The sequence below is a fragment of the Aphelocoma coerulescens genome, chromosome 2 (genome assembly GCF_041296385.1).
Source record: "Aphelocoma coerulescens isolate FSJ_1873_10779 chromosome 2, UR_Acoe_1.0, whole genome shotgun sequence".
NCBI lineage: Eukaryota > Metazoa > Chordata > Aves > Passeriformes > Corvidae > Aphelocoma > Aphelocoma coerulescens.
Window position 1 is genome coordinate 39,366,045 of NC_091015.1, and position 22,866 is coordinate 39,388,910.

General features: G+C 36.5%; 1 protein-coding gene across 1 annotated transcript in view; it reads left to right on the plus strand.

The window, feature by feature from the left end:
- Positions 1 to 22,866, plus strand: part of HDAC9 (histone deacetylase 9) — a 274,226-nt gene that overhangs the window by 229,104 nt on the left and 22,256 nt on the right. The window contains exon 22 of the mRNA XM_069007080.1: positions 19,674 to 19,807. Within this exon, the coding sequence (XP_068863181.1) occupies positions 19,674 to 19,807 (134 nt within the window). The remainder of the gene's footprint in view (positions 1 to 19,673; positions 19,808 to 22,866) is intronic.

Consider the following 22,866-nt stretch of genomic DNA (forward strand, 5'->3'; position numbering starts at 1 on the left):
TCTCCACAAGTTTGTTTTGTTTTGAAAATCTTTATTTCTTTTTAAAATAAAGATAAGCAGAATTATTATTTATTTCTGTTAAAGCATTTAATTTATCCACAACAGTGGAAAAGATTAACAGAATATATTCAATTGGTTTGGAGGTTTTTTTGGTAGAGAAGAGGTAATCCTTTGTTTTCAGTGAAAGTTATAGAAGCATCTTTTATGGTTCCTACAGGAACAGCTTTGCAGTAGAATTGCTTTTCCATATGACTGGTCTGTGTCCTAACAATTTACAGGGAATTTCAAGAAATTTTGTCAAATCATCTTTGAAATAGTTGCATAATTATGTCCAGTGTTTCAAAGCACGTTAGCACAGAAGTAAAACTGGCAAAGTGGAACCCAGTATTGTTGAAATTTCCAAAGCCAACATGAACATATCAAATTTTTCATTCACTCAAATATTTGAGTAAGCAGCCTTCTTAAACTTGCATCAAACCCTGGGGAAAACAGTAAAGAAAATCCATTTATCAAGTGATGCAATGCTGTTTCAAAATTGTAATTTAATCAACAAATATGTTACATCAAAGCAATTAGTTATCCAAAAATAATTTTGGTAATTATGTCACCATGTGAATAAAACATTATTTTTCTGGTGGTGTTAACTGCACCAATGGTAGCTTTGTAGAACATGCATGAAGACAGTGCACATGTCCTGAACCATGCAATTTTTTTCTCTTGGCTCTTTTTGGGTGCATGTATCCCCCCACACAGTGGACACCTCTAGGATTTTCCCAGCATGCTTTTTGAGGAAAAACATCGAGGTCACAAATGCTGAAGATCTTTAAGGGATCTTTCAGGGAATAAAGTAGTAGTTCTGAAATATTTCCATCCACCAGGAATTTCCTTCCAATACATTGAGAATCACTGAAGGTATTTTTTTCCAAATCACATTGCAAATTTGAAGATTATCTAAATGAACACTTTTTTATAATGTTTTAGGTTACTGATAGGGAGTAAAGAAGACTACTTTAAAAAAAAAAAACACTTAAAAGGGTCTGTGCAGTTTAATGGCTTGAGTGAAACAAAACACCAAACAGGATGTCCTTGTCCCCTTTGAACTTGAGGCATCACATTGACATGAAGCTACTGAATTCTCTCATTAGTTATGTGGTGCTGGAATCCCAGTGGCACTTAATGAAGATAAGTTTTTATGTAGAGCTTTCAAAAAAGAATTGGAAAGAGTCTGATCAAATTTAGTACTCTGTCACAGACATAATAAAGTTGGGAAATCAAGAGAAAAGAAAGGAAGAGAAAGAAAAAAAAGAAAAAAGAAAAAGAGAAAGAAAAAGAAAAAGAGAAAGAAAAAGAAAAAGAGAAAGAAAAAAGAAAAAGAAAAAGAGAAAGAAAAAGAAAAAGAGAAAGAAAAAGAAAAAGAGAAAGAAAAAGAAAAAGAAAAAGAAAAAAAAAGAAAAAGAAAGAAAAAGAAAAAGAAAAAGAAAAAGAAAAAGAAAAAGAAAAAGAAAAAGAAAAAGAAAAAGAAAAAGAAAAAGAAAAAGAAAAAGAAAAAGAAAAAGAAAAAGAAAAAGAAAAAGAGAAAAAGAGAAAGAAAAAGAGAAAGAGAAAGAAAAAGAGAAAGAAAAAGAGAAAGAGAAAGAAAAAGAAAGAGAAAGAGAAAAAGAAAAAGAAAAAGAAAAAGAAAAAGAAAAAGAAAAAGAAAAAGAAAAAGAAAAAGAAAAAGAAAACAAAAGAAAAAGAAAAGGAAAGAAAAAGAAAGGAAAAGGAAGGAAAAGGAAAAAAGGAGGAGGAAAAGGAGGAGAGGAGAGGAGAGGAGAGGAGAGGAGAGGAGAGGAGAGGAGAGGAGAGGAGAGGAGAGGAGAGGAGAGGAGAGGAGAGGAGAGGAGAGGAGAGGAGAGGAGAGGAGAGGAGAGGAGAGGAGAGGAGAGGAGAGGAGAGGAGAGGAGAGGAGAGGAGAGGAGAGGAGAGGAGAGGAGAGGAGAGGAGAGGAGAGGAGAGGAGAGGAGAGGAGAGGAGAGGAGAGGAGAGGAGAGGAGAGGAGAGGAGAGGAGAGGAGAGGAGAGGAGAGGAGAGGAGAGGAGAGGAGAGGAGAGGAGAGGAGAGGAGAGGAGAGGAGAGGAGAGGAGAGGAGAGGGAAAAGAAAGATCAAAATCTAGAACATAAAATAAGAAGAGTGTCTTTCATTCAGACAAAAGATATTACTTATACTCATTTGCATTTTCTGCATAAAATTTTCAAAAATACTTATAAATTATTTTTCTGCTTTTTTCTTATGTTTCATTATATTGGAAGAAAATTTTGTAATTTATTTTAATGGAACTGGCCATCTTATACCATAACAAGGGTAATTACAGCATAACCACTTTATTTATACAGCTACCTCTAGCATGGTGTACCATGACCATCGGAACTTGCCAGACCTAAACTCAGTATTTTTAAGTGAGAAAACAGAAAAATAATCTTCTGTTCCAAGGCAGGACATATACTTCAGGCAGAAACTGAGAGAATATATTTAGTTCAGTAAACAGTCAGCACTGTTCTAGATATATTTCATCTGAAAGACAATAGCAGTCTTTTGGCTTTGGCTGACTACTGACAATTAGAGCATCATAAACCAGATGTCAAGCATCATGTCTTGAGTAACTTTTTTCTTCAAAATTTGCCCATCCCTCTTGTCATCATGACTCAACTACCTAATTTAGTCCATTGGATAACACTTGCTCAGTACCTGGGTTTTTTTAATTAAAACTAAGGAAAGAAAGAGTATCTGTAAAATACAGTGATTTGCTCTGAATGTTTCCTTAACTTTTAAGAAAACTGATGCACAATTAGTAGACTCAGAAATAAACATAAAATGAAAAAACTTCAGAGAAAAGGCCTCTCACTACTACAGGAATATTCCCTGACCTATTTTATTACACTTATATCACTAAGTCACTGAACTGTTCCTTCTGTGTTAGTTTCAGCTCAGTGACTTGTACCTCTTACTGCCTTTGGGAGATTGATCTGTGCAGATTTTATTCTTGAAGCATGTCTCTAGAGATTTGATTTTCATTTGCTTCAATTTATCTCTCTAAAGTAAGCAATCATTTCCCTCTTTTGAATGTCTCATTTTTGAAGCAATATAGATATTTATGGTAGCACTGTTTAGAGATATGTCAGCTGCTAACCTGAAAGAAAGGGCTTAAGAGCAGCAATTGATTAATGATGGAGGAGGACAGTTTCCGGTGTTTCAGCCTGGGAAATCCCAGGTGTGAGGATGGGAAGGCTGGACATCAGACATCCAAGCTGGAAAGATTCTTTTGACCGGGTGGTTTAACTTCTAAAACACCAGGACAAATGGTCAAATTCCCTTTTTTTCTGGGATATCTACAAGCCACCCTGGTAAACGTGTACCACTTACCAAGTTTTTGTCATTAGCAGAGAAGTGCTGGTATATTCAAGGGAAGAGAACAGTGGACTAAAAGGGTGTTAGGGGAGATGGAGCTAAGTACTGACCAGAGCTTAAAAGAGCAGATGATTTATGTCTTAGACATAGGAAGCAAGGTGCATAGAGCACACAGTGATAGGACAGCAAATATTGAGTCAGATGTGTAGTCTGAGGAATTATTACTGGGTTTAATGGAACAAATTTGGCACAGAAATTCTCTGTGTGTATACAATTATTTTCAAATTTTATGAATCAGGAAATGATGCTAGATATTCATAGATGAATGGGCTCTAAAACTAAGAAGATTAATATTAGGACATACTGATTTGACTTCTTATGTGTTATAAGTAGGGCAAACATAATTTCTACGTAATTTCCATGGTTTCTGCATAAAAATAGCCCTGTTACCTTGAAATTTGACTGATTATTAGAAATATATAAGGTAGTATTATTATACAGAAAATATTTTCTAAATAATTTCCTAGTAACTGTATAATTAATAGACTAACATTGTATGATAACATTAGTATTATAACTTGCTTCAATAATAAAAGGATTTGAAAGTAGGGCTCTATAACCTACAAAATCTCTATCAAGAGTAATTTTTATTGGGGCATTAAGAGATGCACAGATTACTTAAGTAAAATGCATTCATCTTTAATTTCATATTTACCTGAGAAGCTTCTCACTGAGCATGCTGTATTCATAATGCATTCACAAACCTTGGTAGATTAAAGTGTATTTTATCTGCCTGGGTGTAAATAGTCTTTTGGAGACATAAATGAGCTTCCTCTCTCAAAGTTTGGCTTTCTGAACATTATGCATCTTATTAAGTCCAGATTTGTCTGTGACAGGAAATATAGAGAAGTGCTTAGTTCCAAAAAGATCTTCATCTTTTCTGAAAATTGGTGCAACAGATCTTCCTGGGGATATTCCTCTCTTCCTACTAAGTAGTAAGTAGACTGGAGGAGTAACAGAGGCAACAGAGTGAACTTTTCCTTGCTTAAAGGTAGGGAAGAAGAATCTTGACAAATATTAAAATCAAGGGTTTTTTTCCCACCTAGTTTCAATATATAGAAAGGTCATAAACTGAATATGAAATTAAATTAAATTATAAACAAGACTTCTTTTAATACAGATCAAGTTGCTAAAATGGGTACTTAAATTCTCTAAAAATAAAATGAACTGCAGAACCTTCAATATTAAGAAAAAAATTTACGCAAGTTCTCCATATAAATTTTAAGAGCGGTATTGTGGAACTCAGACATGTCTTTGCAGCAAGCTCACCACTACACTTCACTGGGAAGAAACATTTTGACATAAATTCAGGTGTCAGTGTTGGTGATAGGAGATTCTGTCAGTTTTGTTATTTTTGCTCTAACACATGAATGATATGTAATATAAAAAGAGCTTTCACCTCAGATGCAGTTGTCATTTCACTGTTAGCAGTAAGCAGTAGTTTAGAAGGGGTGCAGATATGGATATGAGATGTTGAAGGTGAGGGAAGAGATACAGTGAGTGAGGAGATCCCCAGCAAACTCCCAACACGCAGGTATTAAGCTTCCTCAAAGTCTAGCTGCCTAGCTAGCCCCTGCTTCTCCAGCTCCTTCAGCTATCATAAATACCATGCACATACCCTTCTACACATACAGATTGGTAATGTGCACATATATATTTGGGCTGACAGTTAAGAATCACAGGGTGAGGGGGAGAGGTTTAATATTCTTCAAACCTCTGGATACCTTCAGGACTTGGTCCTTCTAGAAATAACTTTCAATATGTTTTGCAGGCACACTGCAATAAAAACCCTTCTTTGCAGCACCTTGTGTTGGTACCTTTAGATGACACTACTAATGCAGTAAAATTTCCAAGGAACAGAAGACCCTAAGGAGGAGAAAGACTATAAAGCCAGTTATTGTGTTTTTGTTGTTGTTTCAACAATTTTGTCCTTGAGCTGAAAGGGAGAGAAAAAAAACAGGAAGAAGCTGGCCACAGAATAAATAAATATGGCATTAGCTCATATTCATTACAACACATTGGATAAAAATGAACAATGGCAACTATCAGCTTTCAGGCACTTCCTTGGAAAAGCCCAGTGTTGTGTAACTTGGCCCAAAAGACTATGGCATGTACCACTGCACTTATACAGCCCAGAAGGGCAGTCAAACAAGCACCAGAAGAAAATAGCTGTTTAATTTGGAGGTCCTGTTTACTTGGAATATTTATTACTTTCATTGAAAAATATCAGTTTAGCATATTGCTTGCACAATTTCTACTCTTGGTTTTCATAAGAATTCCAATAAACTCATTTTGCTACTGAATGGGAAAGATATTAGAAAGATTTGGAGACTTGAGGGGATAGAAAGGAGAAAAGAAAGGTCAGCATAGAAGAAAAGGCTTAGATGAAAGTATGTCAGAGCAAAGCTTCCCATGAAAGATTATTGAGAATAAAGCTTTTTTTTTTAAACAGACATAAAAAACAATATATAAATCAAGAGCACAAAAGCCCTGTTTTATGATTTTTTTTCTGGTGCTGTTTAATTTCTTTATATCTTTTTTGCCATTGTTAAAAAAAAGCCAAAACTTCAAAGGCACGCTGCATGTGTTCTAAATCAGGACTTCAGTGCTGATGTATGACAGCACAAAAATTAAAACTAAATAAATGTGCTGTCTAAACTACCATATTTCTCAAAAAATTACTTTAAAGGCTTTAAAAAATTAGAATTATTGATTGATCTTACTTTGCCAACCATAATGTTTTCACCAGAGTAAAGGACAAAATATTATATTAAAAAGAGAGAAAGAAAAAAGAGCGTTGTCTGAACATATCTGAACACCTGTATTTGGCTGTCTTGCAGTTTTGTCAGACAGGCAAGGGGTAAAATGAAACTTTCCAGTGATTTTTCAGATAGTCGATATGGACTGCATAATTTTTCAGTTTATTCACTGTTTTCTGGAAGGCTCCTTGGCAGTCAGGCTAAATTGATAAAAACAAGGCAGTGTATCTGTGAAGAACAGCATTTCTGGTTTGTCACATAAAAATGGTTGTAGAACGGATGTATTCTCATTAAAAATAGTTTCTGCAAGTTTTTTACTATTTTCTTTTCAAAAGATGAACTTTGTAACATGTTGAGTTAGGATTCCATTTTAATTTACTTGCTTTGGGTAGGACCTTGCTGTTTTCTCTTAGTGAAATGGCATGTCTAACTCTAAAGGTGTCTGGCCACAGCACACCCATTAAATCTGCTTGCAAAAAAAATTGCATGACTGGGGTCTTTGTGGCGTCCTTTTTCCTCTGGCCTCGACTTTTACAATGACCATTTGCTGTTCTTCCACTAAGTCATCTTGATTTGTATTGACTCGCTTGTTTTATCAGGTTACAAAAGGGGCAAGTGGCCCAGGCAAATAGGAATGCAAATGCTGTTCTTTTTCATAAACATTTCTTTTACTTTTAGGATTCATTCATCCCATCCCTGCTAGTGTTCTTTTTCCAGTTCTTATTAAGAAATAGTCACTGGCTCTATGTTCTCATTTGAGTCTGAGGAGTGGTATTTGTTTTCAAAGGTTCCTGGATATTTGTGTAATCAAGAGAACTGGTTATTTACTAGTTATCATTTTATCTTATTTAATCCCTATTCTGTTCTCTTCAATTGCTTTATTTACACATTAAGGGAGCAGATACTATGCGATGCCATTTTATAAGCACTAATAAGAAATAGATAATTAAGTTTAGTAAGTCAAAGTATGCAGTGTGCTGGGAGTCTCTAAGCTGAACATACTGTCTGGTAAATACTAACACAAACAGTGTTAAAAGCATGAAACAGGGCTACACTACCTGACCTATTCATTTACTATTACTTTGATCACTTTTATTAATGTATAAAATATTGACCATACTTAAAAGTAATATAAGGACAGGGATAACCTCCTAGGGAGTTTAAGGTATTCTGGGCTGCCCTAGCTTTAACCACCTGACCCTGGTGTCTCAACTGAAAGCCCAGATCCCTGAGATTATTAGTGGTGCCTCCAGAGGCTGACTCAAGATTTCCAGAGCTCTCAGGAGTGGCTAACCCCAAAAGAATCTGTGGTGGTTAATTGCAGATTTTTTGGTATATGCTTAGTGCTAAAGTTGCCTCTTCCACATGTGAAATTCACAGTTTGCCAAAATTCATCTTGGAGCTGGTTACTTTGAGATTTTTAATGAGTACTGCTCATATAGATAACACATTTTTATTTTGGGTTGATTTTGTAATAAAGGCTTTACAGTGTTTCATCAAGGAAAGGATTCATCACTGTTTCCATATGGACATCCCCTAGAACACATGTATGGAAGTGATACGTGTGGTTTTCATATTGAACTTTCTAAGATGTGGCCTGAAATTTTGTTTATAGAAAAAAGAAATCTCAAGAATTGAAGACACTGCACAGTTATAGTGGGAACAAGCAGAAGTTACATTTATGATGTCTATGTTTCTGCTTCTGACTTTTTCTTGTAGAGGTCCTCAGAATTTTCTATTAGTGGCAGTCATTTGATGACTGACAAGAGACTCTAGGATTGGCAAAGTGTCACTACCTTTCCCTATAATACTCTCTGCTGTCCAATGAACTGCTGAAACCTGTCATTTCTCTCTTCTCATTTCATTCCTAATTAAGATAGTAGCAGCACATAAAATTAAACAAATGAAAAATTTGAATCTGGAAGCACTGAAAGTACCATCTATAGAGACTCTTTCCAGAACAAGTTTGCCAGTTTGGCTCAAACATTCATCCATCTGTAGGATGAATGAGTTGCTCACTTCAGTCTTGCCTGAAATTGTTTACACACTCCTTCTTTGAAACAGTAAATCTAGAAATTGCATACAAAAACTGTGCACAAAGGAACATTATTTGGGTTGTAAGGTCAATTGCTCTGAAGTTAGACCAAGAGAGATTTATGATTGCTTGCACAATGGACTCCTTTTGCATATGCTGTAAGATAGAGATGTTAATTAAATGAACATCTACTATTCTGGACCTTTGCTTTTCTCTGCATAGAGAGGGCCAAGTTGAGGTTTTAACTATAAGCCAGCAGTAAATGCTAACTTCATAGTTTCTGCCTAAAGCTAAAAAATATAGGAAATAAATGTTCCTCTACCTCTCCTCTGTATATCCACTGTTTTCTGTTATCCACTTTCCTATAATTAAAAGCAACCTTAAGAGCCATGAGTTCTGTGGTTGATAAAAAAAAATTGCACTGTGCTTCCCTAAATTTCTTGTTTCTTAAATCTTAATTTCAGATGAAATTAAAATGTTTTTATTTTTCTAATCTTCCAATATGTAACATCAACTATCAGGTCACTTATGCATTGCAACTGACCATGAAAAGCCATGGCCAGAAATTCAAGGCAAACTCTGATATAAATATGAACTTGCTTGCATTATATAGTGGTCCCATACAACAGGTACTAGTCATGTCAAAGCAAATTTCTCTCGAGCATTTCCAGATATAGGGAGAGTACAGGAGGACCCAGTACAGGATGTGCAAGAAGTAAAAAAATCTTAGCCTGAAGGGGTCATAAGGACTATTCCTGCCTGTTTCTTGGGCATCTGAAACAGGATAGAAGAAAGAAAGTGTGTTTTTTTAAAACCTTCTCTGCCTGCAACCACACACCTGCTCAATCACACCTGTATCAGCCCTGGTGGCTGCGTGTGTTGGTGTGTGTTGGATTTCACAACTTTTGAATAGGCAACATCCAGATCTTACTCTGATTTTTAAAGATTCTAGCACTAAAGAAATGCTTTTTTATTAATAGCTATCACTGCCAAAAATCATCTTAAGTTTGGAAATGTTTTTTTTCTTTACCTACCTACAAATACTTATCCTCAGACATGTTTTCTACTCAGATATGAGCATTTAGTCCTTGAAAGTGTTATAATAAATACAAAGATTTACTGTTTGAGTTCACATTAGGTACAAGGAAAAGAAAAAAATTCTTTGTTTGTTATCTTTGTTAAAAAGACTTCCAGGCCATCTTTGGGCTGTTCCAGGTTGGACTAGGTATATGCCAAGGCTCATCAACTTGAGATGGAGTCATACATCACCTGTGGAAGAGACAGAAGCCACCTTTTCCACTGCTACTAAGGATTTGTATAGATGGAAAGGTAGTTTGAGTTTATTTGTGATGACCCATTAGAAAAAGGCATGGTCTGGGAAGATATATAAATAGATAAAAGGTTAGAAGGAGCAATTTTTATTGGTTCCTCAAGTCCAGATAAGTTCGGGAAACTTGTGCATTCACTTAAAATTTCTGTTCTGGTTGATAAAATGTGCATCTCCAAATGTGCATTTGAGCTTTAATGTGTATTTTGTTCACAATTTCTAAACTTGTTTTACTATGGTTAAGAGAAGAAAAGTGTCTGCTTTTAATAGGCCAAGTTTTGCTCACAGTTCCAGAAATATAAATCCATTGCAGCCATTTGATTACTTCAGATCTTGTCTCTGTGAAAGTATGGTAGGATGTCTGAATACATGGCAAGGGATGTGATTGCTCCTAGGGAGACCAGCTTGTTGTCAAGTACCTGCTTATTTAAATGTTTTAATTGCTTTGAGTGTTATCATGAACACATTTGCCCACACATACAAACCTGTCACCCGGCACTGTGCCAGCTGCCTGTGCTGAGACCCATTTTTAGTTAGCAACTTATCACTGAGGAATCCAGAGTTCACTGCAGCCAAAAGCTGAATGATTTTCACGTTCATATTACTGGGGGACTGCCTCACCTTTCTCTGCATAGAAAGGATACAAAAGTATATCCCTAGGGAAAAATTCAGAAATGCTCTGCATCCCCTTATACAAAGATCAAACTTGCTCTGCTGTCTTTACTTTATGACCCTTTCTGAAGGTTATATGAAAATCTGTTTCCTTGACAGTTTTTCGTTTCATACTCACATTCAATTTTTTCCTGCTCATCCTGCCACATCTTTATTGTCTTTTAGTCACAAGTATATTTATTTGTCATCTTATTTTATTAACCCAACAAACACTTTTATCTTTTTCCCAATTTTCTTATGTCCCTTTTTTAATTTCATCTTTGTCTCTCATGAGTAATTAATATTAATTAATTAATTAATTCCCTCCAACATAGTTTCTAGCACTAAAATCTAGGTAAAAACTGGGGGAAGATGCTAAAATTTTGGTCCATGACCATTTATTTTATGAAATTAAATCAGCACTTTGGCTGAAACTGAGAATGACTAAAAAGTTTCTCCTCTGCTGGAGTGACCTCTTCATGTCCTAATGAGTGGAACTGTTCTGGATTGGGTATTTTTCTCTGTTTATCTCTATTTATTTGTAGTGAGACAGTTGAATACCTTTCTTGTCTAGGGTTTCTAAGAAGCTTTGCTGTGAAGTTTGAATAATTTTTACCCAAACTCTCAGCTACTGAGGCTCTTTAGCTTTCATCAGAGCAAAGAATAAATGCAATCCTGATGTTGCAATTTGATATACCTTATTTGCTAAGATTCTAGAGCCACTAGAGAGCTTTGAGCCACTGCAGCAGGTTATTTTACTTCTAGCTGTTAGAACTCTGGAGGGAGAAACAGTAGCTATTCTGGTAGTAGATTTTCAGTGTCTCCAGATAAAAAAAGCCGATGTACTGTTTTCCCTTGAAGAAGAAATTACTGTTGCTGCTCAAGAAACACTATCTCAGTGTGGAAGGAATGGTTTTTGCCCTGTTGTGAACTTCCCACTTTTAAGGAGTATGACTAAGATGACTGTTGCAGCTGCAACAACATCTGGAGTCCTCAAATTACCTTGACACTAGTTAGCTGGATTTAGGTCTGAGTGTAGCACAGAAATGCCATTGTTTGTCTTGATTTTTCTATTGTTCAATGAAATTACAATTTATTTTAGGTTTGCCAGCTTCCCTTCATACTGCTGTCATGCTATGGTAACAGCAGAGATAGTGGTAATTTGCTTATATATGGATCCTGCAGAATCAGGAGTGATTCTGCTCCTCACACTGAGAAAATCCAGAAAGCAGTGCTCCTTGACTGCTCAGCCACCTGAAGGCATTTTTCACCCAGGCTTTATGGTCATTGTTTTAACTTTCTCTAAGAAAAGGTAGAAAACCACTGAGTAAAGAACTCCATAAGGCTTCTGAAGCACTAGTTCTCAAGCAGTAATTGGTGGGTCACCACTTGGCTGCAGAATCTCACAGAAAGACTCTTTCAGATAACTGTATGTTGGAAGACTGGAAAGACAGGGATGAGATATTCAATATTCTAAGGAAACATTTTATTCTCATATATATTTCTGGGGGGGGGGGGGGGGCGTGGTGTGGGGAGGGGTGGTGTGGTAGAATTTCTGTGGAAACCAAGACACCAGAAAATAAAAATGCCTTCTACATATTTCCACCTGTTGTGCATGAGAGCAAAGTGGCTTCAATCCTGCCTTCACCTGAGGCCCATGCAGCTCCCTGCCACCTTTTCTTGTGCTCCCAGCAGGTTAAGGCTCCTGCAAACTCTGCTGTGTAATAACATGACTGACAAGGTTCTGACATAACTTCTCTATTCATGGAGAAGGCTGGATAGAGTCACCTATGTCATTCAAATGGTAGCTACGGTTGCTTTTACAATTCTGCCATTTCAAGGCATCTGTGTGTCCTTTTAATAGTATGAAGAGGTATAAAAGGGCTGCGGTCTGGGTTGAAATCATATCCTTAATTCTTACATGTTTTTGTAATAGAACAGCATAATAGAAAGCTGCTCAATGTATTTTAGTTGGAAATTGCAATTAAACAGAAGACTTTAAGGAGTTGGACCCCAAAGCTAGTTTCAATACCATTTCCTTTAGCAAGTTTTACACATTACCTTTTCAGTAAGTGGTGACAGGCAGTGCATTTCTGGGTGATTATAGCATATGTCAGGTGGGGTTAACGGGCACAGGGCCAGAGGGAAAGTGAATAACTATATGAGATGTACAGTAATCCCTTTAGAAATGCACTGCCCTATTCCCTTCTGATTTTATAAAATTATGTTTATTAAACAATGTGATCCAAATCCTGAGGGGCAATAGACTTCTGATACTAATACTGAGTTCACCAGGAAACTTGTTGCCAAATTGGTCAGGAAATAGAGTGTTTACTTCAAGTCTATCCACCTACAAGAACCTCTCCCTGATAGCCTTATTGTATGTATGTTGCTAGTCTTGGAATGATGAATGGTCCACATCTGGAGGCTAGGTCTTTAGATAATGGTATATGCTGATTAACACTGGCTAAGGAATGAGCTCTTAATTTAATCTGATATGTTGATGTGGCAGGGTCAGTAAATGACTGAAAATAATGTGCAAGCCTTAATTTGTATGCTCTGAGAAACTGTATAAGTTGGAAAGATCCTGTTGATTATCTTGGCAGAATATTGTAGACCATCTTCAGAAAATGGCAGTCAGGTCTTAGCTTCTGAGTGATGGGGTTTAAATCAGATCCTTTGTGTTAGTCTCCTGGGTCAATTCAACAGTAACTGACTTGGCTTTTCATCAGTTAGAAAAAGAAATAAGGCTAGATCTTCCCATCAGATTGTTTTCAGTTATAACTCAGTGCCCACATTTCAGCTATTCATGTATAACAGCAGAAACTTCGCCCCACATATTTAAAAAATGTGTCACGTTGATTTTATAGGCAGTAGCATTATAATAAACTTCTCCAAACTTAATCAAGCTTACTGATTTATTTGGATAGTCAATAGTAGTATCTGATTTTCATTCCAGTGTGGATTAAAAGCAAATTCCTCATACTTTGAATTAGTTTTATATCAGATGTCTTGTTTTTTAGCCAACCCCTTGCTGAGTCTAGACTCAGATTTGGAGATATAATCATCTGTAACTTGTAACATCAGATGCATATATTGTGTATCAGTTTAAATCAGGCAACTTGATCAGATTTGGAAGAAGTTATTATGATAACAGTAATACTACATGCTCTATCAGCTTGGCAGATTTCACAGTATGTGGGACAGATTTTCACAGATAATTATTGGCCTGATTAGTCTATCTCCATAGAATCCCTTTAGAGGGTTTTTAGTCTCCAGGAACAAAAAAAAAAAAAAAGAAAAAGCTCTCCAAACTCCCTGGAGAATCCCCTCACCTCACAGATGAAGCAACAGCCTTTTTCAAAGAGATCTGAATCTAAGATTCTGAAATACCACCTTGTTATATGAAGTCCTACAGCTCCTCTCTTCTGGCTTCTGCTTTCTGATGCAGAACAACTACTCATTCTTGAAAAAACAGTGAAGATCTCTGTTGGATGGATCATCTTGCATGCTGTCTGGCTTCACTTAGTAGAGGATTTTCTAAATAGGAAGCAAAATAAAAAAAGAGAGGAAGGATAGCAGGGCAATGAAGAAATTATTACTTGGGCCAGCTATAAGAAGGGGCAGAGATTAGGGAAATTTAAGGAAATGGAGAAGAAAGGAAGACACAGAGAAAAGAGCTAGTAAGAACAGGGCTGAAACTATCCAGCCAGTTTTGGGAATATCCAAAGGTTCCTGCTTTGACTTTGGCACTGAAATCTGTGGTTGAATATTTTCCCTCTGAATCCACATAACAGCACTGTAACAGTTCTAAAAACTTCATCATTATTTTGTACATTACCATGCCCTTTCCTGGAGGGTGCAGAATCCCTACTGCTTGATGCAAGTTACAAAAGAAATCCCTTCCTTTTATTATTAGCATGAATTAATTGGGAGAAGAGTTTGGGGGAGTGTTTTTCCTCCATGTATTTTCTCTGAGGAATATTTTGTCTGGTGGTTGGTGCTGCCTTGTGTGGTGAAAGTGTACAAGTTCCTCCCACCTGAAGGACTAAGCAAATGCTATGGACTGTATGACACACTTGGATACATCCACATCTCAAGTGAGTTGAAAATACCATCTTACTGAGCATTGCAAGGTCGCCTCTTCCTGTAGCGAGACAGGTTTGCATTATTTGGCTTTCAAAGAGGTATCCTATGTATCCTTGAATATATATTAATAGAGATTTAATAAGTTATGTTCAGTGTAGCAGCTAAAGAACAGCTAATTATGAAAAATATATTACTGTAGACCTAACAGGCATGCAATAAAAACATCTATTATATAAATTGTTAATCCATAAAAATGTGTTTCTGAGACTATTGGTATTTATTTAACATACAATTACTGTCTAATTTAATCTAAATTAAATGCCTGCTTGAGACATGTAATTTGAAGTGTTACTGTGCTTCCTTCTCCCATATTAAAAACAAGAAATCAGCAGCTAATGCCTAGAGGCCAAATGTACCATTTAAATTCAGGTACCTCAACGCTAACATTTGTAATTTCAGCCATTTGGAAAATGTTTTTCATAAGAATGTATTTGGCGTTAAAATCTCCTTTTCCCCCTCACTCAAGGCCACGTCCTGCCAACTGAGTCAAGTCTCTGACTTCATCCAAATGAAGTTTTGATTCAATAAAAGGTCCTGAATTAAGAGCTGAGAATAAAGTATGTTCTCTTATCACAGAACACAAGCTTTGCAAAATGTCCCAGCCCCTGCTAGTGCTGGAAGGGTAAATTATCATTTGACTCCTGTATGGACGTATTTATTTAGGACATGTAGCCTGGTGACTCAGGAAGTTATGTAAAAACTGACCCAGTTAATTTTAGATGCTATTGTTGGAAGAATATCAATGAAAATTAATCAAATAGTCACAAAGGAACCACAGGGAAGGAGCACAGAACACTGGTGGGTAGAATTTTGGCAGCAATCATCGCAACAGTTTTAATGAGAGGAAAACACATTCTCAAGTAAATCAGAGAGTAATGACATGATTAAATGGCAAATAATAGTTAAATACATGCTTGGAGGTCCAGGACAGAGACTGTGGAGGTTTTGTGTTTTGCATGTATTCCTCTCCAGGCTGCTCCGAGTATCCAGAGGAGCTCACCAGAACTCTGCTTGTAATGTAGGGTTGGGTTGTAGCTTTTAAGACACTGAAGCCAAAAGAGCTGTTGGGGCCCTGCTGCTGAGGCTGAGAAAGCTAATGCTTTCTCCATAACTGTAAAGCTTCTCCAGCCTTTTGGTTGTTGACGTGTCCTTGTTCCTTCACCCGCCACCTCCAATGAGCAAGGGCCAGCACCACGGCTTTGTTCAGCCTGCCATCACCCAAAAAATGACTGTGCAGGAGACATCTGCTCTCCTTATGCACAGTGGGGGAAAGGGAAGGAATCTCTCTTCTTCTGAGGCAGGTTTAGTCCCCACTAATGGGTGTTTGTACATTTTCTGGCAAACAAATTGGGTTGCATATATGACTTTATGCAAACAAGGAGTGCTGCAGTGCTGGCTGGGAGTGCACCCAATCCATATGGCTCCTTTCCCTGTCTTCTGAGGATAGGATGCAAAAAGAATAACATTTTCAAGTTGACTTCATTCTCAAATGCTTCTTTGGCAAAATGAGAGGCTGTCCATACAAGCTCTGACTTCTTAGCTTTACTTCAACTGCACGTAACACAACACACAGTTGTGTACCGAGCCTGTTGGAGGGGAGCTGACCAGGATAAGAGGTGTTTTACCTGCCTTCTGTTTGCCACTGTCCATTTCAGGTTATCAGAGTAAGGGTACCTCAAAAACAACAAAAGAAAACTGCAATAACTCTGGATTCTCTTTTTATAGGGTTTTTATATGGTTTTTGTTTTCCAGTGATTTTGGTCAAATGAGGCTTCAGAAGCCTCACCCATGCCATTTCTTGCTGCTTAGCAGAACTACAAAGGGTGGGGGGGGGGAGCTTATCTGTTACAAATAAAAAAACCTGGAGTCCTTACTGGGGCATCAGTCCACTAAAAGATGTGGCATTTCTTGCTTAGATGTTAATTCAAGTGATCAGCACCCTGTGTGTCCTTCAATAGCAGCCTGACAACTTGCTCATTAGGATAATACAATAATACAATAATAATTTTCTCTCTTTCTGCCTTCCCACACTAGAAAAATTTCTTACAAAGTCTGAGCATATTATCTCCTCCAATAATAGTATACTGGAGAAGGGAAAAAGGTGTAATTAAAAATTACACCTTATTTTTTTGTTTTGAAAGTTTATATTTTTACTTCAAAGGTTGTCAAATGACAGCTCATAAACAGCTTATGTCTCCAGTGCTTAACATGGTTTATAATGGTTACTGTCTTAATCTATTCTTCTCTGCTTGTATGTACAGTTGTGCACCCACAGATTTTTTGTGAAGAAAATATAAAACGCTTGATGAGTAGGAATTTCAGAATTACTTAGTAGTGGTTTTTTTCTTGTGAAAATCAAAGGTTAATCATAACTTTTAAAAGGATGATAGCAAATGAATATTGAGTGCTTTTGCAAGTTCTACCCAGCACATCCAAATGTTGGATCTGCTGATGAAGCAAGTACTTTTAATGTTTAAATTACAGAAATTATGAAAATAATAGTTGGCACAAAATCATTCTCACAATCTCCTGGCACACTGCATGGGCCTAATTTTAAAAAATGCTGCACTTCTCTGAAATGCAAAATCACTGAGCACATTTACAAGAAGATTTCAGCAGGTACAGAGTAGAAGGGCCAAGAACTGCTGCTGATTTCTAGATATTCATGTGAGTTGGAAGACTCAGGATTTAAAATGCTTGTCTGACTCCTTCTCACCTTAAGTTGGCCAGTGATTAATCTCCGTATATCAGGGGAGATGACAGATTCTTTTAATGGTGCTTGTTACTATTTTCTTCTTGTTTTCATTAATTATTTGGCATGAACTACAGCCCATCTTAAAACTATTACTTGACTGGGATTCCTTTCTTTCCATTTTCTTACTTCTGCACTCCAGGGGATTTCCTTGAGGAAGCTAACATCTTTCCTAGGATCCAAGTTTCTTTGTTAAGAATTTCCATAACTCATTCAGTCGCTGGCAATGTTGGTACTGTTGGCTAAAGTTATTTCTTCACTTTCTAGCAAGTCACCTTTACTTTCTCAGGGTAATTATACTGAAGAAAAGCCCCATCATGTTAATTTGGGTCAGAAACAGTTTATCTTGTTATCATGATCTCTGTTTGGAAGGATGCTTTCTGTATCACTCATTGCATCCTGATTCAGTCAGGGGTGATTATTATAGCACTGATACTAGGAAAATCATCAGGAAACCAAGCAGACAAACTAATATTGTAACAATGTCTGTGGGTTATATTATGTATGGTTGTCTAAAAGAAGAAAAGGCATAGCAAGAGTCTTTGCATGTATTGCCATACAAACTTCAGAAGATTACAGTGTGGAGGTAGCAATATTTTCAGTCATACAAAATTTTCCAAATGTGCAGGGGAAACATGGTAGAGCTTTCCCTTCACGGAACCTGTATAACACAAAGGAAGATGTTGTCTTAATAGTGCTGTTGGATTCCTCACAGACTCAAAGGGTGAATTATAAATGAGGGCAGACTGTGCCTGTTCATTCTTCTTCATTTCCTTTAAATGTTGTAGCTTTGACTCACTTTACACTGTTGGCACGCTCTTCTTATGAACCCAAAGATCTCATGTGTAACATGCAGACAGAAATAAATTCTGTAGGTAAAAGACAGAAGAAATTGGCTAAAGATCAAAGGTTATCCTCATTCCACTCCTTCCTTCACTTTTATTATCCTTTCTAAATTTGGTCTTTTGTAGAGAGGAGTGGGTGGAGGGAGGGGGGTGTTTATTTTATTTTTTTTTTTTCATGAGGAAAGGTTGAGTTTAAATGAGAGTTTAAGATTTTATTTTTTATTCAGCCCTTTATGTAATTTGAACCGTTTGCTAGAATCAAAACTGTGGTACTTTTAGGGTGCAGAAGACTGGGCAGTGGCTCAAGGAAAAAGTATTTCACTTCAGGTGTTTCTGTGATCATCTATATGTTAAGTGGCAAGTAGAGAAGTTTTGTTGTTTTGGGGTTTTTTTGTCTGTACAGCTAATCCAGATTTGATGTCATTAAAGTCTCTATTCTAAAACCAGTTGGAGATGTGCTTAACAAAGATGTCCATTTTACATCCTAAGATGAAAACAGAACTAAATGTGAGTTTGGAAAATTTCTCTGGAAAATATGCTTGTAATTTTCACAGTTTTAAGTTTTGGTGGTCTTCTTCACTCGGACTTAGTAAAAAGATGTTGATTTCCCTGTCTTTATGGAATTCCAGAGTTTAGCAGGTACTTTCTAATGCTTTATTTAAGGATATGAAATGCACTGGAATCAGTAGTGATGACCATCTATGGAGCAACAAGTACAGACCAAGTGGAAAAGTTAAGAGCAAGATGTGATGTTTATTTAATGTCAATAGTTTCAAATCTTTATTTATCATTTCTTACTTAAAAGAGATTTAAAAAAAACAATAGCTGTCCTAGGAAACTACCACAAAAATTGTTTCAAAAATTTTCACTCCTAATTGACACATTTCATGCAATTTTTCTTGTCATTAAAAATGTAATAAATTAATTTTACTTGAATCACAGATGAAAACTTTGTGGTAATGTCTGTGTAGTTATAGATCATCACAGAAAATGAAGCACCATCATTTTTGGCTATGGTGTGGAGTTTCTTAGAACATTGTTGGTCAGGAGTAAATGATACTGGTAGAGATAGCTACAAAGTTCTAGACAGTTTCAAGTTATACCAAAACCCTGAATTAAAGTTGTTAGTGCTGCTTCCAAAAACACTTCAAGATGCAGCTAAGAGGTAACATATGCTTCCATTATCTCTCAGTCCGTGATTTTATATTATTCTGAAACCTCAAAAACAAAGGAAGAAGCAATTTTTAAATAAAAAGCCCTTCATCATCCCATTTGAAAAGCACAGTTATTTTTTAATTATAGCACCGCAGTTTAACTACAAATATTATTTATCATATCAATGCCATAGGGTTATGTCAGATCTCTAAATAACGTGGGTATATGTCACATTGATATGCAAATAGGAAGAGAATCAGGGTGATAATGGTCAACAAAGATAAGAAGAGAGACATCCTCATGTTTCAACTAATCTCCAGCAATGAGGTATCAGCATGAGGGGCATTATCTCACATGTGCCTCATACAAAATTCCGATACTAACTCCAAAGCATCTGCAGTGGGCCATGGACAGAAACAGGATACTGGACTAAGTATATCCTATGCTCCCTGCACAGTATTCCAGAGCTTTCCACACTCTCATGCAGCAGATGTGAAACATGCCTGCAATATCTGTTCTGCTTTAATTATTTGCACTCCTGTGTTTGAATCCCAGGTTTTGGTCACTTAACCAGGCAATTGCTGAAGCTGGCGGATGGCCGCGTGGTGCTGGCACTGGAGGGAGGACATGACCTTACTGCCATCTGTGATGCCTCTGAAGCCTGTATAAATGCCCTTCTAGGAAATGAGGTAAAACATAAACCATGCTAGGTGGAGAGAATGATTGAAGTTTGCTGGAGCTGCTACCTTTGATATTCTTTTAGTAACAATGGTGTCAGCCCTTTTTTCATTTGGTAAAAAAACATGGAATTCGAATATGTCTTAGAAATGAACAGACCTCAAATGGGCTGGTTTGCATAAATACCTCTAAATTAGATGATTATACAAATCCTTTAGTATATGCCTAAATTATTCCCAGTTCTGAGTAATATTTAAAACCTCCAATTTGCTTTTAGTGATGTGCTGAATACCAGACTTGACATCTTTGGTAGTCATTGGTGTGCATATCATCTATTAGGAATGGACCTTTTAGCCATCTATCATGGAAAAAAAATGGCTTTTTCAAGGTAACTGGTAATCTCAGAAACTGGATGTTGCAAAGGCACATTTTTTGCAGTATTTTGACTCTTCACTTTTGAAACATTAATAAAAATGTGTACAAGACTTAAAAAAAAAACCAACCAACTTATAAATGAAGACTCAGGTTGATCTGAATACAGTTGAAATGGAGTTTCTAAGAGATATCAAACATTGTGTATGTTAACAACTTTTGAGAGGATACTATAAGATTAATAGGAGTATGTGCTATTTATGTACACAAATGCGAGATAAGGATTCATATTAGTGAAACTTTTTCTGCTGTCCACTAGAAAATATCTTTTATCTTAGAAATACAGTGAGAAGAAAAAAAATTGCTAAAGTTGCAGCCAAAATAATTTATGAAGGGACAAAAGCCTTTACCATAAATTTTGAATTTTGCAAGATCTTGTTATAAAGTGGAATATGCTACTTTGTTTCCCACTCAGGGGAAGTCTTAATAGCTATATAATCTCTCCAATCAAATGTATTAGTGCCAAATTGCAAGCTAGTCTGCCAGTTCCCTTCCACTTCAAGGCTTCATACCTATGTGAATAAGTTGAAGTAACGTGTCTTCTGATGGATGTTGGGTAGAAGAATTTTCTAAGTGTTTTTTTAAACCTTTGCTTTTCATCTTTATGACACATCAACAATGCTTATTATTTTTTACATTATACATACAATGAATAAAGTCTTCTCTTTTTCAAAAATATTCTCAGAAATGTAAAGCAGACACCAGAAACAAAAGAGAAAGGTTTCAACGGGTTTTATCTACTGTCACGTTTGACAAACTCCATAAGGAAAGTTTTCCAGTGTGGTGGTATATGCTACTAAAAGAGCTGCTCAGCTCAATGTTAGTTCTTTTATTTAGGTACTGAAATATGGAGTACATAACCCAGCTTGAGGCATTTGACAATCTTAGTGAATGCAGCATTGCCTTCCTGATCAGCTGACATTCCAGGGCACTCTCATTGATATTTCTGTTGACATCTTCCCTGTGATAGTAACTTACGGCATCAGTGGCTTTTCATTGCATTTCTAAACCCATTCCCTGAAATTTGCACCCTCGTGGGATTAATGTGAATTGTACTGTGCTAATGATGTGATGTATCCTCCTCTGTGTGGGTGCCTGGGTCCCTCTATCCAGTTATGACCATTTGGTGGTGCTACCCATTTATGGAAGCTGCCTTATTTTGTTTACCACTATATCACACCCAACTACTATTTCTACTATCAGTGACATCATCCAAGAAAAAAATATGGATTGTGAGAAAAATGAATAAGTGTACTGGAATAAAGATTTTCTTCCATTTTATTTTAGAGTAATTGGAGACTAGAAAATTAGATAAATTGTGAGTCTATCTGTTTGCAAAATATAGCAAAGTAAATTTCAGGAGAGACAAAAATTCACTAACTCAGAATGATTACAAAAAACCCATGCAGTCATTTTTAATTCACTTGTAAAAGAACATGGTCCTTAATAACTTGAAACATCTCAGACAATAAGCATTATTCTCATGTCGTTTTGCTCACAACATTGTCTTCTGGGACATGCACCAAATGGTTTGGTGCTGCAGAATTTCAAAGACAAAGTATGCTATGGCTGCAAAGAAAAGTACTGCAGAGAGGATGTTGCTACCAAGAGTACCACAAGAAACCGACATTGGCTTAAAAGAATAAGTAAAGTAGTGCCAAGGAGCAGGCACTACTGAGAAAGTCTGATACCTAGTTAGCAGTCAGAAAAAGATTTATGGTGATATGCACCACGTGGCCCACAGCATATACACTGCTTGATTTCAGCATACTATGCATGAACTTGCACAGCAAACTCCAAGTGTGTTCTGCCAAGGACAGGAAAAAAAAATTCTTTAAAAAACAAATTACTGTAATTTGAGGATGCATTCTTCCCTGAATGCAATTCTTTACAGGTGATTAATAGGATAATTATAACTTATTATCTGCCTTTCACTTCTACAAATAATGGTATATGGTGCACCCCTAGTTTAAAAACACTGGCAAGATTAACTTCAGTTCTAAACACTACATGTAATTGAACTCAAATTAGAAAGGTTGGGAAAGGCCTTTGTGAGGTACCCTGCAGTTTGTCAGATGTATTTATTCATGTGCTGAGGATTAGAATTCATAAACATTTTGCAGAGCTTTTTGAAAACTTTTTCTTTTCTTTTGTTGTTTTTGGCCAGGACTTCTCAATACAGAAATTCACTGCTTCATGTGTTCTATTACCAACAGAATAACACTTTCCAAAAAATTATAAAACTAGCCACACTTTCAACTTTCATGGAGTGCTGGTCTGATATGTTACCTAAGGGGTAACATCAAGTTTACGAATGCAAAATGCCTTCTTTTCTTAATTTCTCTCAGAGAATCAAGAAGGAAAACAGGTTGACATCCAACATAGATGTTTTAATTTATACATGGCTTATAGCTTAGTGATTTTTTTAGTAAGATAACTTCTCACTCTTTTAAAAAAGTGAGTGAAGACACTAGGAAAAGAATACCGTATCAAATCAATCTTCTTTAAATAATTTGGGCATGGAAGGACTGGTATTACTAACACAGCATGTAGAGGAGATCCACACCCTTTCTGACAGCAACTGGAAAGAAGGCAAGACATCCTATAGTACCTGAAATGGCTGTTTGGTTTGGTTGTG